The sequence below is a fragment of the Urocitellus parryii genome, chromosome 5, assembly GCF_045843805.1.
Source record: "Urocitellus parryii isolate mUroPar1 chromosome 5, mUroPar1.hap1, whole genome shotgun sequence".
In the NCBI taxonomy this organism is placed as follows: Eukaryota; Metazoa; Chordata; class Mammalia; order Rodentia; family Sciuridae; genus Urocitellus; species Urocitellus parryii.
Window position 1 is genome coordinate 179,422,736 of NC_135535.1, and position 19,492 is coordinate 179,442,227.

At 35.4% G+C, this 19,492-nt stretch overlaps 1 protein-coding gene across 2 annotated transcripts in view; it reads right to left on the minus strand.

The window, feature by feature from the left end:
- Positions 1-7,380: 7,380 nt before the first annotated feature.
- Positions 7,381-19,492, minus strand: part of LOC113177715 (cytochrome P450 2C18-like) — a 36,450-nt gene continuing 24,338 nt past the window's right edge. Inside the window, exons 6-9 of one of the 2 annotated variants that reach the window (XM_077798307.1) lie at positions 19,065-19,206; positions 16,685-16,872; positions 11,107-11,248; positions 7,381-9,368 (exon numbers count right to left, since the gene is read on the minus strand). In XM_077798307.1, coding sequence (XP_077654433.1) covers positions 9,187-9,368; positions 11,107-11,248; positions 16,685-16,872; positions 19,065-19,206 — 654 coding nt within the window. In that variant the 3' untranslated portion in view covers positions 7,381-9,186. Of the gene's footprint in view, positions 9,369-11,106; positions 11,249-16,684; positions 16,873-19,049; positions 19,207-19,492 lie in introns of both variants that reach the window. The other variant, XM_077798306.1, reaches the window with a different exon arrangement.

Below are 19,492 nucleotides of genomic sequence, written 5' to 3' on the forward strand. Positions count from 1 at the left end.
GCAGAAGTTCACATAAAAGCAGCTTTTTCTTTCACTGTTCTGTGCAACTTAACCCTTAAAGGACAGCACCTGAGAAGGGGAGAGCTTCTTCTCCCCTTTCTTTTCTCCCCCTGCCAGCTGTTACCATGGAGCCCATTTGTAACTTATATTTATTTATTTTTTTTGAATCTTTTTTTTTATTGGTTGTTCACAACATTACAAAGCTCTTGACATATCATATTTCATACATTGGATTCAAGTGGGTTATGAACTCCCAATTTTTACCCCAAATGCAGATTGCAGAATCATGTTGGTTACACATCCACAATTTTACATAATGCCCTATTATTAACTGTTGTATTCTGATACCTTTCCTATCCTCTACTATCCCCCTCCCCTTCCCTCCCATCTTCTCTCTCTACCCCATCTACTGTAATTCATTTCTCTCCTTGTTTATTTTCCCATTCCCCCCACAACCTCTTATATGTAATTTTGTATAGCAATGAGGGTCTCCCTTCATTTCCATACAATTTCCCTTTACTCTCCCTTTCCCTCCCATCGAATGTCTCTGTTTAATGTTAATCTTTTCTTCCTGCTCTTCCTCCCTGCTCTGTTCTTAGTTGCTCTCATTATATCAAAGAAGACATTTGGTATTTGTTTTTTAGGGATTGGCTAGCTTCACTAAGCATAATCTGCTCTAGTGCCATCCATTTCCCTGCAAATTCGATGATTTTGTCATTTTTTAGTGCTGGGCAATACTCCATGGTGTATAAATGCCACATTTTTTTATCCATTCATCTATTGAAGGGCATCTGGGTTGGTTCCACAGTCTAGCAATTGTGAATTGTGCTGCTATGAACATCGATGTGGCAGTATCCCTGTAGTACGCTCTTTTAAGGTCTTCAGGGAATAGTCCAAGAAGGCAATAGCTGGGTCAAATGGTGGTTCCATTCCCAGCTTTCCCAGGAATCTCCATACTGCTTTCCAAATTGGCCGCACCAATTTGCAGTCCCACCAGCAATGTACAAGTGTACCCTTTTCCCCACATCCTCGCCAGCACTTGTTGTTGTTTGACTTCATAGTGGCTGCCAATCTTACTGGAGTGAGATGGTATCTTAGGGTCTCTGACCTCTTCAGCTGTGCGGGCATAGGGAGTCATAAACAGTCTAAATTCTGTTTGCTCAGGATCACTAGGCAATGCTGAGCTGATGTGGATCTGGGGGCGAACAGTCTGGGCCTCTCAGAACACACACTGAGCCTGGATAGGCTGAATTCAAGCTCCCGTTCACCTGCTTCCCGCAGACAAACAGCTGTGACTCAGCACTAATCCATCCCCATGTAACTTATCTTAAAAATGTAGACATCTCTGTGAAGCCCCAGCTCTAGGCCAGAGGCCTTGTTTGCACATTTCTTCAAAGTACTATACTGGATAGGTTTGTAAAAAACTAGTAAGGGGATGTCCAGCACCTGGAGTGCTGGTATCTTCTCGGCCAGTGGCCAAGTAAACAGGGCAACACGAAAATAGAAAGTTTATCTTCATTGGACTCTTTCACAAAGACTCTTTTGCTGACAGTCCTAAAATCAGCCATGGTGAAGAGGGCTTTTCTGTGGAGAAAGGGGGTGCCACTTCAGTACCATTAGAGGTCATATGCTTGTTTATTTGTTTGTTTGTTTATTTGTTTTAGAATGTCTACTCCTTTAATCTATCCCAGAGTGGCTGAAATAGATTGTTATGGATAATGGTTTGAAAAGGAGCAAAACACTAAACCATAGTTTAATTTTATCCTTACCAGGTGACCAATGTACACTTCAAGGTTGTTGGAATTTATCTAGTTGATTGGCTTCGCACTTAATATTGATAGGACACATTCTGAACTAGCAGGGAATGCCATAAAAGTTTTCATTGATTGCCAAGCTCATAGTTATCTCATTAAAAAAAAAAAGAGGCTTCAGTGGATCCAGTTGTGGTCCTGGTGATCAGTCTCTCCTGTACATTTCTCCTCTTATTATGGGAAAAGAGATCTGGGAGAGGGAAACTCCACAATGCCTCTCCAAAAATTCTTGAAAATGTTCAAAACATCAGCAAATCCTTAACTAATGTGAGTATGTCAATGCTCATGGCTTGCTAAGGGTTAATAAATTGATGGTGGCTTGTAAGGCTAAATATATTAATCATTAATTTTTAATTAAATTTACGAATGAGGCAAATTATTAAGATTATTAAACAGAAAATAGGTGAATTTTGATGTTTCTATTGTATTTTATAGTTTTTCATTGTTAGAAGTTGTGTAACAAGACATTCACCTGGGATAAAAGAAATATTTAAGTTTAATATTTGTCACAATTTAAAAAAAAAAAATAAAAAAATCTGGAGTACCCCTGCCCTTTATTGCTTCATGGTAATTTGCTTTTATTTTCTGTTTTCTGCACAATCTAATCTGTTTGTGATGCTTTGAGTGAATTTTTGTTTGTTTGTTTCAGTGTGTCTTTCATTTCTAGAAGTTCTGACTAGCTTCTTTTCAATATCGCTAATTCTTAATTGAAATAGTCTTTTAACACCTCAGTTTTCTCTCTTAATTCATTCTTAGGTCCTCTTTAACTTTATTGAACATTTTAATCGAAAGTATTTTTTAATAATTTTTCTCTGGAATTTCACCCACTTTCATATCAGTGGGATTCTTTGTTGGGGGAGTGTGAATTTGGGAGAAAGATTTGTTTCCTCATTTTCAGAGGTCTTTATCTTGCACATCAACTGAGATGGATTCCCCTTTCTGTTTTTTACCTATGCTCTTTTTGTGTGTAGTTATCTCCTTTGTTTTGGGATCTCTCTGTTTTTTTGATATATGAGTAGGTCCAGGAGTATGACCTGAGGTCCCCCCCTGGTTGATCCACCTTGGAGCCTGGTTGCTGGTTTGAGGTTCATGTCTCCTGAAGTCTATGTGTTGAAGTAATATTAAGGATGAGGTGGGGCTACAATATGTGTTTGGCAAGATTCACTGTTACTGAGTTGTTGTGAGTATTGCTTGGGAGCAAGATGTCTGTGAACCTAAAGTGATCCACTCACTTTCCAACCACACTTTGAGGAAGTGGTGAGCCAGGAATAGCACTATTGTTATCAACAGATGTACAGCCTTAAGTCAAATGTTCAAATCACTTATTAGACTGCAGGGGCCTCTATTGCCAGCTGTGTTAATAGTCATTACAACCTGAATGAGGTACAATTTGCATAAACTGCATTATTCTTTATTTAATGAAATTACAATTTCTTATATGCAGAGAAAATAATGTATAAAGGCAAGAGAAAGTTTTAAATGTTTTAAAAATTGAAGACAGGAGAGGCAGAAGATAGATCACAAATGTAGACTCTAAAGAAAGAGGAATAAAAACTTAACTGTAAGTAGTTTACAAATTGAAAAGAGGAAGAGGGAACTGGAAAATTGAACAGTTATTGGGAGAAAAGAGTGATGAAGAGGCAATAAGAGGGACAAAATCTATAGAAAAGCAAGAAGAGACAGATTTACAGTGCAGAGGCAAAGTAAAAGGGCTGTTTGTATGAGCTGCCAGATTTACTTGTATCCATAGATTTCATTAGGTCATTGGCATCATTAGTACATATTGTTCATTGTATAAAGTTATTGTTATATGGGCAGGTTTAGGCACAGTGACACATTGCTGTTGTCTAAAAGAGTTCCTTTATTCCCAGATCTGAATGTCTGAGATTAAACTCAAGGCTGATAAGATCCTAACACAGAGCCTCCTCACAAAGGACTTTGCCATAGCAGCTAGGCATTGAACATGTATTAATGCTCATTTGAAAACACCTTCACAGAGATACCCAGAAATTATGCTATTGGTTATCACTTAATCCAGTCAAGTGGAAGTCTAAAGTTAATTACATTTCCTTTGCACTTTATTTTTTTGAGAAGGGTGTTCTTATAAACATGAGAGAAAAACGAGACAAAGGAGAAGCTGAAAGCAAGCACATACTATAGTATGTTGGTCAAAGGGAAAAATCTCAGAGAATATTAAAAGTTGGTCCTAAGAGGTGAGAGATGGGCTCTAGGCTTCCAGACCACGTAGAGAGAAAGGGAGAGAATTTTTTGTGTTGCTTTTTGTGTTTCTTACTGATCTACCAGATGGAGTGCCCTAAAACTGAAGCTGTTGAGGTAGCCCTCAACTCCCTTTTATTTTTTAAATTTTTGTAAATTACTTTAATGTTTTTATTTATTAATGAATTAATTTTAATTAGGTATATATGACCTCAGAATGCATTTTAATTTATTGTATACAATTGCACCACAACTTTTCATTTCTGTGGTTGTACATGCCCTCATACCGCATGTACAGTCTTACATGTACCTAGGATAATTATGTCCATCGCATTCCACCATCCTTCCTCCCCCCATTCCCCCTCCAGACTCCTCCCTCCCCTTCGTCCCATCAAATTTCCTCCATTTTTCCCATTTCCCCCTCCCCGCCCCATTATGGATCAGCATTCATTTATCAGCAAGAGCATTTGGCCTTTGGTTTTTTAGTATAGCTTACTTTGCTTAGCACGATATTCTCCAACTCCATCCATTCATCCATTTACCTGCAAATGCCATGATTTTTTTCTTTTAATGCTGAGTAATATTCCATTGTGTATATATACCACAGTTTATTTATCCATTCATCTATTGAAGGGCATCTAGGTTGCTTCCACAGTTTTGCTACTCTGAATTGAGCTGCTAAAAATATTGGTGGAGCTGTGTTACTATAATATGCTGATTTTAAGCCCTTTGGGTGTAGACCAAGGAGTGGTATAAAAAGATCAAAAGATGGTTCCATTCTAAGTTTTTTTTTTTTTTTTTAAGGAATCTCCATACTGTTTTCCAGATTGGTTGCATCAATTTGCAGTCCACCTAGAAATGTATGAGTGTGCCTTTTCCTCCCGATCCTTGCCAACATTTATTTTTGTCTGTATTCTTGATAACTTCCATTCTGACTAGCATGAGATGAAATCTTAAAGTAGTTTTGATTTGCATTTCTCTAATTACTAAAGATGTTGAACATTTTTTCATATATTTGTTGATTGAAAGTATATCTTCTTCTGAGAAGTGTGTGTTCAACACCTTAGTTCATTTATTTATTGGGGTGTTTGGGTTTTTGGTGTTAAGTTTTTTTGAGTTCTTTATGTATCCTGGAGATTAGTGCTCTATCTGAGGTGCATGTGGCAAAATTTTTTTCCCAAAATGTAGGCTCTCTCGTCACTTCATTGATTGTTTCTTTTGCTGAGAAAAAGCTTTTTAGTTTGGGTTCATCCCATTTATTAATTCTTGATATTTTTTCTTGTGTTTTAGGAGTCTTGTTAATGAAGTCAGGGCCTAATCCAATGTGATAAGGATTTGGGCCTACTTTTTCCTCTATTACACAAAGGGTCTCTGGTTTAATTCCTAGGTCTTTGATTCACTTTGAGTTGAGTTTTGTGAATGGTGAGAGATAGGGGTTCATTTTCATTTTGCTGCCTATGGATTTCAAGTTTTCGCAGCACCATTTGTTGACGAGGCTATCTTTTCTCCAATGTATTTTTTTGGTAACTTTGTCTAGTATGAGATAACTGTTTATGTGGTTTTTCTCTCTGTCTTCTATTCTGTCCCATTGGTCTACATGTCTATTTTGGTGCCAATACTGTGCTGTTTTTGTTACTATAGCTTTGTAGTATAGTTTAAAGTCTAGAATAGAGATGCCTCCTGCTTCAATTTTCTTGCTAAGGATTGCTTTGGCTATTCTGAGTATCTTATTTTTCCAGTTGAATTTCAATATTGCTTTTTCTATTTCTACAAGAAATGATGATAGGATTTTAATTGGAATCACATTGAATCTGTATAGTGCTTTGGGTAGTATGGCAATTTTGACAATATTAATTTTTCCTATTCAAGAACATGGGAGATATTTTCATCTTCTAAGGTCTTCTTCAATTCCTTTCTTTAGTGTTCTGTAGTTTTCATTGTAGAGGTCTTTCACTTGTTTTGTTAAGTTTATTCCCAAGTATTTCTTTTTTCTTCTTTCTTTTTTTTTTTTTTGAGGCTATTGTGAATGAGGTAGTTTTCCTAATTTCTCTTTCAGAGGATTCATCACTGATGTACAGAAGTGCATTTGATTTATGAGTATTGATTTTATATCCTGCTACTTTGATGAATTCATTAATTAATTCCAGAAGTTTTCTGGTGGAATTTTTTGGATCCTCTAAGAATATAATCATGTTGTCAGCAAATAATGAGAGTTTGAGTTCTTCTTTTCCTATTTGTACCCATTTAATTTCTTTCTTATGTCTAATTGCACTGGCTATAGTTTCAAGGACTATGTTGAATAGAAGTGGTGAAAGAGAGCATCCCTGTCTTGTTCCAGTTTTTAGAGGGAATGCTTCCATTTTTTCTACATTTAGAATGATGTTGGCCTTCGGTTTAGCATAGCTAGCTTTTACAATGTTGAGGTATGTTCTTATTATCCCTAGTTTTTCTAGTTTTTTTAAACATGAAAAGGTGCTGTACTTAGTCAAATGATTTCTCTGCATCAATTGATATAACCATATAATTTTTATCTTTAAGTATATTGATGCAATAATTCTATTTATTGATTTCTGTATGTTGAACCAACCTTGCATCCCTGGACTGAATTTCACTTGATCATGGTGCACTACTTTTTTAAAATATGCTTTTGTATGTGATTTGACAGAATTTTATTGAGAATTTTTGCATCTTTGTTCATCAGGGATATTGGTCTGTAATTTTCTTTCCTTGATGTGTCTCTGCCTGGTTTTGTTATCAGGATGATGCTAACTTCACAAAATGAGTTTTTCACTCTTATTTACAAGAACACCCTTCTCAAAAAAAAAAAAGTGCAAAGGAGATATAACCAACTTTAGACTTCCACTTGACTGGATTAAGTGATAACCAATAGCATAATTTCTGGGTTTCTCTGTGAAGGTGTTTTCAAATGAGCATTACTCTACCAATGCTCATGCCCATAGACTTTAACTGAGTCACATCACTGGTTTTCTTTGTTCTACAGAGTTCAGATCACCTAGCAAAATTTTTCAGTTGCCACAACCATGTGAGCCAATTCCTTTAATAAATTCCTTGTCTTCTATTTACCATGTATCTACAATTAGTGTTGCTGAAATCTCAGTCTTTGTTCCTGATGCCAATCTAATAAGGAGGACATGATTTAGAGAAAAAGGAAAAAGAAGGTTACATCGTGATCCAAAAAAAGAAGCCCAGGGCACTCCTATCCCAGTGGTTGATTCTGCCCATCAACAGGACATGGGAACATTTAAAGAAGTGACTCAAAGACTGCATTCCACATGGTCTCTGTTGGTGTTGTAATTCACTTTTTAATTTGGGAGACAGTCATTTCTGAGATGTTCTGGTACCACCCCCAAAGTCTGGATTACTTTATTCCTTTGGTGGGTGTGTACCCAGGTACAGATAACTCTTGTTTCCCCTGAGATTAGGGAAAGGGAGAGATTAAGGAGCAGGGAGAGAAGAAGAGAAAGAAACATGTCCATGTCAACAATAAGTTGTAGAGGCAGAGCAGCAAGGGTTATACTCAAAGCACAAAGTGGACCATGGTTACACTATCACCTTGATTCTCATTCTATCTATCTATCTATCTATCTATCTATCTATCTCCTCCTAATACAGGAAATCAATTTCCTGATATTTTGTTATCAATTAGTTGAATGTTGGCTGAATTTAGATTTCTAGATTTAAAACAGTTTCTCTGAGAATCCTCAAGGCAGCCTGGTGCAGTGGAGCACAGCCTATAATCCCAGTCCCTTGGGAGGCTAAGGCAAGAGGACCTCGAGTTAGAAGCCAGCTTCAGCAACTTACTGATGCCCTAAGCAACTCAGCAAGACCCTATCTCTAAATAAAATATTAAAAAGGGCTGTGGATATTGCTCAGTGATTAAGCACCCCTAAGTTCAATACCAGGTACCCCCCCAAAAAATTCTCAAGGCCTATTTCTAGTAATTTCTAGTGTTCTGTGCTGCTTTTGAGAAATTGCAGTCCTTACGGAATCTTGATCCTTTTTATGAAGTCTTTCTTTTTCTTTGAAATCTGAAAATGTGTTCTCTTCATGAAATATTAACATATATTAACTGTATGTCAATTACCTGCCAATAAAGTTATAAAACGAAAAGATACTGAACCCAATAATAATTAAAATAAACTGATTAGAAACCGTTATTCTAAAGCCAGATGACTCTGAGGTTCATCTCCTTATGAGCCTGAACAAGATACTTAATAAAGCCTTGTCTCAATCATCTTGTTAGTAATAGGATATAAAAATAATTTCATATGCTGAATAATGACTTCATACCCCAAAACACCTATATCTTAATCCTTGAAACCTATTAACCCATGAATGTGTTAAGTTACATGATAAAAGGGACATTATGGATACATTTATGTCAAGAATCATGACATGGATAGATTCTACTGTATTACTGCAGGTATGTTCAATGCAATCACCAAGGTTTGTTTGTTTGTTTTGGGGGGGGGGTGTTGTGTTTTGTTTTGTTGATACCAGTGATTGAACCCAAGGGTGTTTAACCACTGAGCCACATCTCCAGCACTTGTTATATATAATTTTAAGACAGGATCACTCTTAGATGTTAGGACCTACCTAAATTGCTGAGGCTGGCTATCATTGCAATCATTCCACCTCAGACTGCCCAGTCAATGGGATTACATGCATGGACCACTTTATCACGCTTTATTTAACTAACTTCTTTCCCCATCCACTCACATTGTCACCCCTTCCCAAATTCTTATAACAATTACTTATCACTAAGAATGTGACTTTTTTATATATTACACATAAAAGTGAAACGTGTGGCTTGATCTTGCTATGCCTGACTTATTTCACTTCACATGATTACCCCCAGGCTTTCATTGGTTTAACAGTGATGCCATAGTAAAAACTCACAAGACTGTTAAAATATAGAGCGGCTAATGCAAGTGTTACAATATGTGAATAGGAAGCATGCATTTGTGGAAACTTAGGAAACTCTCTCCAGTGGGGTTGAATGTTCACTGAAATTCAAAGAAATAGGGTGGTGAGAAGCAGGTCAGAGAAGACAAGCCTGTAGAGGAGGAGGAAGAAGAACCCCAAAGAGAAGATTTCCAGAGGACAGCACAGCAGCAGCCAGACAGACTGCACTTCTTCAGACAGGAATGAAGCAGATTCGGTATGCAGGTGGCACAGAGACAAATCCATTGAAAACTGGGGTAGTATCAAGATCCTTTGGGTCAACCACAGATTTCAGGCGAAAGTTCTGTAAAATGGTGGTCAAGAATATAAACAGTTCCATGCGGGCCAGACCTTCTCCTGCACAAATCCGTTTTCCTGAAATAATTAAAAGAGAGGGTAAATATTCTATGGAGTTTATTTCTGATTGACACATGAAGAATACAGATGGATAGACAAAGAGTAAATATAGGGTTGGGTTGTAGCTTAGTGGTAGAACACTTGCCTAGCATATGTGAGGCACTGGATTGGATCCTCAGTGTGACATCAAATTAAATAAATAAAATAAAGATATTGTGTTCATCTAAAACTAAATATTTTTAAGAGAGTAAATATAAAGGATGGCTCATTAGACAAATGGATGGAAACATCTGATATCCACCTAATAATTAATTTATCAACACTCTTCATTCCATCAATATTTATTGACCATCAGCTCTACACTAAGAACTTCTTAACCATGTCCAAATTAAGACTGTTCTTTTGAAATTTTATGTTTCCATCAATCTTTTCCCAGAAATACATGCTGATTAATTGTATTCCTTGTTCCCAGTCTGAAGTAACATGATCATTCCTCCCATTTGTCACATCTATCTAGTCTCATCAGCCTTAAACATACAATGTAATTTCAAGCTTTATCTCATGCTGTTCTTTTGACTAGGATGCACTTCATACTTCTCTCAAATCCTAGATCATTTTTCTTTTACATTTTTCATTTTTCTTTTACACGCTTTGTGATTACTGTAAGCTGCAGATTCCTGTCCTCTTTGGTTTTACTCAGCACTGAAGCACAGTTAGTTTGAATCATTATTCTCTGTTTTTCTAGCCTCCTGAAATAGGAGTTCCATTAAGGTAGGGCTCAGTTCTTCTCATATTAGTATCTATAGTACCAGACCTAAAAGCAAGCCTGAAGAATCAAAGAATAAATTCAGGCAATGATATGCCAGAGACTCAGCACACACTTCAGATATGAAGGGTCCTGTATTCCAAGGAGGATCTAGATGTAGGGAGATAAAGGTGGTCTGGTGTTCTTAAAGGATAATCTGCACTATTCCCAAGGTTTGCTGACCCTCATTTACCAGTCATAAGGCTCTGGTATCCTTGATCAAGAGCAAATATCCTAGTCTCTGGTTTTTGTCCCTTAAAATGCCTTTACCTCTATTCAGTCCTTTTTCTTGGCCTCTTATGAAGCAGCTCTAATGTTCTTTCTTCTATTTGAACGATAGTCAATTCATGTTATGCTTCACTGTGTGGTATGAGAGAAAAGGCAGGCAGCATTTTCTCCCTCTGCTATTATGAACAGTCAATCCTTTCTTCTCTCCCACAGGATCAGTCATATTGGATTACAACAATCTGTCTCTTCATCTGCTTGACTAACTGGGTTGTGGATGTTTTGGATGGCCCATTCTGTGCTGTAGATACTAACCATGCCCAGAGATCAGCAGAGGAATGAGACAGGCCACATGGAAGATACTCACTAAAATTGTGTAGTTAGATATCTTTCAGAGGGCAAATGAGGACAGTGGAGATGAGTTGAATCTTCTAAGAAGAGTTCTGGGAGTACAGTGTTGTATTTTGAGGCATGACTCAATCTACTTTCTCTGTAGCTTTCTGACTTTGGAAGAACGAGGTCAATTTTCCCAACACCCCAGTAATTAGACCCAGTTATGACTTTGTAGCCTGATCTTGGACAGTGCATGGGCACTGGGAGTGTTGCTCCTGACATGTGCAAAGAACATTTCTACCAGCCCCCAAGTAAGCATTGTCAAGATTAAGTGATCCCAAGTTTTTCTCCCCTGAGTGGGAATAAAAACCAATGGAAATAAATTTCTATTACCTGTCGAGAAAGGCATGAAGTAGTCACTCTTCTTGAATTTGCCACTCTTATCCAGGAAATGGCCAGGGTCAAACTTTTCTGGATTGGGGAATTCTTTGCTGTCATGCAGCACAGATGTCAGTGATGTAATTATGGTTGTACCCTGCAATGAACAGACACAGATAAACCAAGTTGTAAAGAAGTCATGGAGCTAGAGGAAATTTTGGACTTTACTTAGTCCAAATATTACGATAAGAAACCCTGTCCAAAGAAGAGCAGTGATATTTCCAATTAGGCAACCAAGTAATAAATGCAGGAGTTTAATTCCAGTGGCTACGACCTTGCTAAAGTGCCTCCAAAGCATTTGAAGTAGTGAGAACTTTAGTACTTAAGTACCAAACCTTCTGTTCTCTTTATCATCAAACTTGGATGCTAGTGTCTGCCCCTGCTCAATACTTATTTTATCACTTCAGTTTTCACACATCTTGTATAGGATTCTGCTTTAAAATGGGTCTTTGTCAGCTCTTTAAATGTCCAGGATATTGATTATAAGACCTTTCTGGAATAATAAAATGTACACCAAAAACTAACTGAATATTTATCATTGTCACAAAATTTGATTCTCCATGGAAATGTGAAATGTTGAAGATCACAAATTAATGCTAAAGTTTTTTAATATTCCATTTTTGTTTTAAATAAGAATGTGAAAAATGTTTATTTTTTCACATTTTTGGTACATTACAATTATACATAATGGTAGGATTTTTTGTTTTACATTCATGCTTGCATATAATATAACACTATAATTTGGTCAGTATCATTCCCTAATCACCTTCTTCTTTCCTCACCTCCTAAGTCCCCCTGGTCCCTTTTTTCTTCTCCACTGATCATTCTTTATGAATTTTTTCTAACTTCTACCTGTAACAGTAAAAATATGTACCTTGACTTTCTGAGTTTGACTAATTTGCTTAACATAACGCTCTCATCCTGCATTATGCATATAACTCTGTCATATCCAGGAAAAGTCCTTCTCTTTTCCTGGATATGACATAGTTTCATTTTTTATGGTTGAACAAAACTCCGTTGTATATATACGTATACCACATTTTCTTTATTAATTTATCTGTTGATTGATATTCAAGATGGTTCCATATATAGACTGTAATGAATTATGCTGCTATGATCATGGCCATGGCAATGCATGTATCACATTAGTATGCTCACTTTAAGTCTTTAGGATAAATGCAGAGGAGTGGTATATTGGATCATGTAATGGTTCCTGAAGATACAAATATTTCTTGAAGATAGAAAGATATATTTTCAAAAAAAATTGTACTAGAGTGACTGAACACTTTTGAGAAACATATAGGCTTGGCATGATGGCATATACTTGTAGCCTCAACTGCAAAGGAGGCTAAGGCATCAGGATTGCTTTGAACCCAGGACTTTGGAGCCAGCTTGTGAAACATAGAGAAATCTTGACTCAAGAAAAGGAAAGGAAAGGAATGAATTGCATGACCATTATTTCATACCACAAATAATTAACTTGAAATGAATCACCAATTTAAATGTAGGAGCTAAAAATATTAAAATTCTAGAAAAATATAAAGACAAATTATGCAATCTTGTACTAGCAAATATTTTTTACATAGGAAATAAAGCACAAATTATAAAATAAAATATTGAATTGAGTCTGTCAGTTTAGCATAAAGTTAAGAAATTATGCAATAATCTCAGTCTTAGGTATTTACTTAATACAAAAATAAATATAGTCCACCTCAACATTTTTACACAAATGTTCATATTACTTATATTTTAAAAGCCAAAAGCAAGAAAGAACCAAAAATTTCCATCTCACTCAGAGTAGAGAATAAATTCATGGTATTCTTTTTAATGGAAGGAATACTATTCAGTAATAAAGGGGAATGAACTACTAATACATGTAAATGAAAATGAATCTAAAACAGGTCCTGCTGCATTAAAAAAAGAGAGAGAGAGATACATTAAAATTAAAAAGAGAGATATATTAAAAAGACACATTAAAGGGAGACCAGTAGAGTCTAGTGAGAGGATCAAGAGGAGGAGGAATACAGGAGGACAAAAGAAGGTACTGGGGAATAAAATTGATCAAATTATGTTATGTGCATTATGAATTGGCCACAATGAAATGTACTATTATTCTGTGTAATTATTATAGGCCAATAAAAAATTTTAAAAAGAAACTTGGACCTATATAAAGAAGAGTGTTAGAGAAAGAATTAATGAAGGTAAAATGGGCAGAGATGAAAGACTTGATTCTGTCATATTCAATGCATTTTTTTGTTGTTTTCATATTCTGTCATATTGTTCTGTCATATTCTAGTGTATTTCTAGGGTAGTACTCTTTCACACAAGTGACACTTCTTTCACCCTCTTCCCTATGTATGCAACTGTGATCCGGCTTCTGTATTTTGCTCACTAAGAAATAAGAACTCCTCAATAAAAAAAAAGATGAATATTTTTGATGCAGTCATTATCATTGACTCTTCTACATCTCAGAGGAAGTCATCCTTCTCAGAATTGTTTCATCAACCATTTTATAATTGTGTGTGTGTGTTGAGGGGGGCAGTTTTACTGTGCCCACATTTCTGATTCAGTCCGTAAGTATGAATTGCAATTGCTCCATTGTCAGACTGATTAACATTTTAGAAAGTCATTATGATGTGTGCACTCTAGATATTTATGATACTTCCAATGGGGTAATGTAGGATAATATCATAGAATCAAATACATGGGTATTTTTAGAAAATAAATGAATATTTCATACAAATATAAGGAGAATATAATAAAAGAGAATATAAATGATTCGTCCAAATTTAATTTAATTTTGGCCACTTAGTGAGACAGCACTAAAATGCATTCTTTTGTTTTCAGGGCTTTTGGTGGTGAACAATTTCTTTTTAAATATATACTTACTTGTGGTGCCTACATGTGTAATGACTAAATCAGGGTAAATAGCATTTATATTTTTCTTTGGTAACATTTGAACTGCTGTCTTCTGATATTTCAAAAAATACATAGTAAATGGCTATAAACAAATTAATTTAAATGTCTTATTTGCCCTAATCATATTATAATCACTGAACAGGCATGAGTAGCTAGTAACTACTGTATTGGGCAACAGAGACATAGAACATTTCTGTCATTCAGCAAGTTCTTTGAACAGGGCGCAGACCAGTAATTAGTAAATCACAACCCATCCAAATCTAGTCTGTCATCTGTTCATGTATAGCCTTTTATCTAGTAACTTTTAAATTGAAAAATATATGTATTTTGTGACGTGCAAATTCTAAAAATCACTGTCCATCCATATTGGAATACACATTTTTCATTCACTTACATATCATATATGAGGGCTTTTGTGTAACTATGGCAGAGACAAGAAGTGACAAGAGAGACCCTATTGCCAAAAATACTAAAATATTTACTATCTAGACCATTACAGAAGAAGTTTGCCAAGTTATCTTAGACCATATGTCCACCTTGCTGAGTGGCTCAATCCTGTGATAGCAGAACTTATTTTTATAATTCACATGGGAGTCATTAAAATAAGCTATGCAGCATCACAACTTCTGATTGTACCATGCAGAAAGGAGTAGCTCATTCCCTTTAGCACTGGGCCCTCTACATTCAACAGAGGCCAAGTATTCTTTGCTGAAAACAGAGTGAAATGGAAAAACTAGGTCAAGGCCCATTACTTCTCTCTAGAAGATCTTCCATTCCTTTTTCTCCAGAAGACGAAAAAAGTATTTCTAACCTACTAAAATCATAATTCTTTTTTGACCATTTAACACAATTTTTAGTTTTACAGTATGTAAATTTCATTAATAATATTAGTAATATTAAGTGAAATGGAGTAGTTTGGAGCCATACTGACCAAAAAGTCTAAATAAATATAGAAACTTTATATTAGACTCATTGGAAAAGCTGCTGAGGTAAAAATTGGTCCAAGAATGCACAGCTGGAGGAACCTCAGAAGTTGGTTGAGAGCTTTGGTCAATTTTCAACTGTGTTAGTCAACAATTCTGAGTCAGGGTAAGAGGTGTTGTAGCATACTGACTATCTAGTGGAGCAGGGGTAGAAATCTTTCTCAAAGAAGATGAACATCATCTGAAACTGCAGCTTTTCTTATATAACTGTACTTAGAAAAATATTGTTAGGCATTCCAAAGACACAACTAAGAAGCCACAAAAAACAAGAGGGTGGGGGATAGAAAGGCAATAAAAATAGTCACAAAGTAGGAAATATGATCTCCCTTATCTATGACACCAAGCTTCTCTTTAACAGAAATACAACAAAGAAATTTCAAGAAGAAAAACTGGAGACTAATCTGTCAAAAATGTGAATTAAAATGCTCGGAAGTGATATTGGTGAAATTATATTGTTATATCATGTGCAGGCCTGAATATGTAACAACAAATCCCATCAATATGGACAAAAATAATGCAATAATAAAAATATGGGAAGAAACAAAAGTCTTTAACAAACTGAAACAGAAGATTAAGTTCTGCTATGTGTCTGTACATAAAATATGAATATTTAGTGGAGAAAGACCAAAAAATATGACCATCAACACATGATCAATGTTTGCAGAGAATCCATTTGATAAACTTGTACATTACTGTCAATCATAAATGATATAAGAAAACACCAAACACAAATAAAAAATGGGAAACTTCTGCCAAAATGTGCATAAAACATTATACTCAGTAATATGATGTTAAATCTTCACCTCCTGCTAGAGTCCAAAATAATTAAAAGCTTGTTCAACACACCACTTCTATTCAACCCTGTGCTAGAAATTTCAGCCAGTACAATTACGTAAGAAGAAAAATTAAGCTCACTAGAATTGGAAATAGTAATAAAACTAATACTAACCAGATAGCAAGGAAATGTACATAAGACATTGAAAATGAATTTAAACACAAATTATTATCAATGATTAACAAAGTTAATAAGGATTCTAGATATAAAGTCATCAAAATAAAACTGTAACTATATGTTCTCATGCCAAGAACAGCAAAATGGAAAAGGCATTATTCAAATTGTACAATTCATATTAGCTTTCAAAATGTTAATTACTTAATTAAAAATTCTTTCAAAAAGTGTGGAAACCACTCCGTTGAAAATAAAACATTATTGAAAAAAAATAAACAAAATCCAAATGAGAACATACACAATGTGCAATAACTGAAGTATTCTACATATCAAGATGTCAATTCTTTCCAAGCTGATCTATCGATTTCATATTATGCTGAAAAATATCCCAGGAGAGTTTTTTGGAAAATTAACAGACTGATTCTGAAATTTGTTTGGAAATGTAAACAGCTGAGAGTAGACAAAACAAACTGGAAGGAGCAGAAGAAATTGGGAGAGTTCACCCTGCTGGGTGTCAGGAACAGTTAGGGAGCTTCATAACCTAGTCTGGCCCAGCAGTGAGTCTAGGTGCTGCATGGGTGAGTTTTGTACTTCTCTCATCTTGTTCTGGCAGAGGATTGGGACCATTCTGCTAAGTTCGGAACTTCAAGAGCACTGAAGTGCAATATGGGAGAAATAATACCTTGGGAATTAAATAGTTTCTGAATTTAATGTCACAGGTCACTGCATGGGGAAGATTGGTTGGCAGGAGGTCAATGTATCTCTGGATCTCATGCAGGACAGCCTCTGTATAAGGCATGCTGCTCTTGTCCTGCATGCAGGGGCTGCGGTGTCTGCCAATCACATGGTCAATCTCTTCCTGGATTTTAGCTGATAAAATACAAATGAGAAATAATGAAAAAGAGAAAAATAGTATAATTCTTAAATATTTTAGGGTTATATGAAGCATTAATGAGTATCCAGGAGGTACTAGAAACATGACTTATATGCAATAAATACTTCTGTACGTAAGAAATGACCACCAAGATACTATCTATATCTACTTATCAATATCTATCAACAAATACTGTTAAACATAGATAAATACATACATACATATACTATTAGTCATATGCATTTAAGACTCTCCTATAAGCTAGGTATTAAAATATATCTACAAACTTATATAAGCCTCATATATTAGCATACATATCAAATATAATTATAAATGATAAATGTTTCAAAATATCAAGTCATCACATAACTAATTAAAGAATTATCACTTCAGAAAGAAAAACAGAAAAAAATATTAATTTTATACCAAAATAACATGACATTATAAAATTAAATTCTACTAATGGATCTATATGATTGCATGTCTATGCGTGAACATGTGTGTTTTTTTGTGTATGAGTGCATGTGTGGTTTTCAGTGAAACCCTTTCCAATCTCTCATTTCTTAAAGATAGCCATTTTGAATCATTCTAGAAATCTTCTGAATATTCCTATTCCTAAATAATTATCTATTTTCGTTTCTTGATTTATTCAATTTTAGAAAATTTCTAATGATTTCCTGGTAAGGAAGATTAGGATCCATTCCTACTCCCTGTAAAATACACACCACAAATAAATGTGCACACCCACATGCCTGAAATTCTTACCCTCTCCACTGCTATATATCTTGATCACAATTTTTGATCTTATCAATATACTGTGTTTACACCATTATGACCACATAAATAATGTTTAATGTTTCATTCATTGCATATGTTTAACTTATATTTGAACAACTTATGCCAATTCCTAATTTTCTGGTTATTTTCTTATATATAAATGCTTAGATTGATGTTTCAAACTTCTAGAAATAATTTTCTAAATGTTTAAACTTTAGATTCTCTCTTTTATTTTCTTTATCTTTGATTACACCTGCTTTATACTTAATGTGGACAATTGGTTGCTTCCTAGGCCTAGTGTTCAGGACCCTCCCTCACTCCCTTAAACTCCCATCTTTATACATAAATTCTCTTGATTCCTGAAGCCCCTGACTGGCTCTGCCTTGATTGCGAATATTTGGATGGAGCATATGCTCAGTATCTTCCTGTGAAAATGAAAAAGGGGAATAAATTTGTACCAAAGATGGATTTAAAAACATAGGTTTTTGTTTGTTGTTGTTGTTGTTGTTGTTGTTGTTGTTGTTGTTCTTTTGTGTTAGTATGGATTTTTCTTTTGGGTGGTGTTTTTTGGTTTGGTTTGGTTTGGTTTGGTTTGGTTTGGTTTGTCCTGGGGATTGATCCAGAGGCACTCTACGTCTGAGCCATACCTAAAGCCTTTTGGTTTTATTTTGAGACAGACTGGCTCAGGCTAGACTTGACTTCCACTCAGCTTCCTGCTTCAACCTCCCAATAGATGGAATATAGTCTTGTGCCACCACACCCGGCTCTTACATTTTCTATTAACACGCAAAATAATCGATGCTCTTTGGAACTCTGATGCCCTTCTGATTCATTCTTCTTAACATAAGACCTGGTATATTTCTAAAAGTTTATGTGATTTTTTTTAAACTTTATTTTGATGTTCTAAAATTGATTACAGGACCCCTTAGTTTCAGTTTTTCTAAAGAGTAAACCTCTGTTCCTATGAGAGGAAAACAGTTAACTGCTCAAAGGGGATGCAGAGGGTACCTGCACATAGAGGGACTCCTATTTTCTGCCTCAGTTTTCTCTAATTTGTTTGATATATGGTGCTTCTAAATGCTGAACCTTATGGATATTTTTAGGTACACAGATTGGCTTTTCCACAGTATTACAACTTCTTCTTCTGACATACAGGCTACAGTTTGAAACTCTCTGCCAAGTTGTATTCCTTTCTTCTGCCCTCTATGCTTCAGAAAATTGTTGAAGGTTTGTTGCCTGTTTCCTCTATTCCTCTTCTCACACTTTAGAAGAAGTAATTTGCATTTGTACTCTGGTGACACAGCACATTCAATAAGGAAACTTCTTTAAGAGAAATAAGGTGGAGGACACTAGCAGTGTCTTGCCAAGTTTCTATTGTAAAATTCACCCTGCTCACCATCTGTAGTCATACCTGTGACCTCTGGGTGCTTCAGAAGGAGCATGAGTCCATATCTCAGAGTAGTGCTTGTTGTCTCTGTTCCAGCTCCAAACAGATCATTAACAATGTTTATTAAGGCTTCAGTGGTAAATTCAGTCTGTGGATTGCCCTTTTCCTATAAATAATTCAATGCATTTATTTCACAATTAATTTTATTTATAATAATTTACAATCATACGGTTATAAAATTAGGCCAACAGAGAATCAAAAGACTACAATATCATTAAAAGCTACTGTGTGATATGATAAACTACAGATAAATTGACTAAATGTCTGTTTGCGCCTTGTTGCCTAAAGATTCTATTCACCATCCTTTTTTGCAACTAGGAAGGACATGCATCATATTTCTTATCAATAAAATACAAGGGAAAGTCTGTTGATGCCATTTCTCTTTCCTTCTT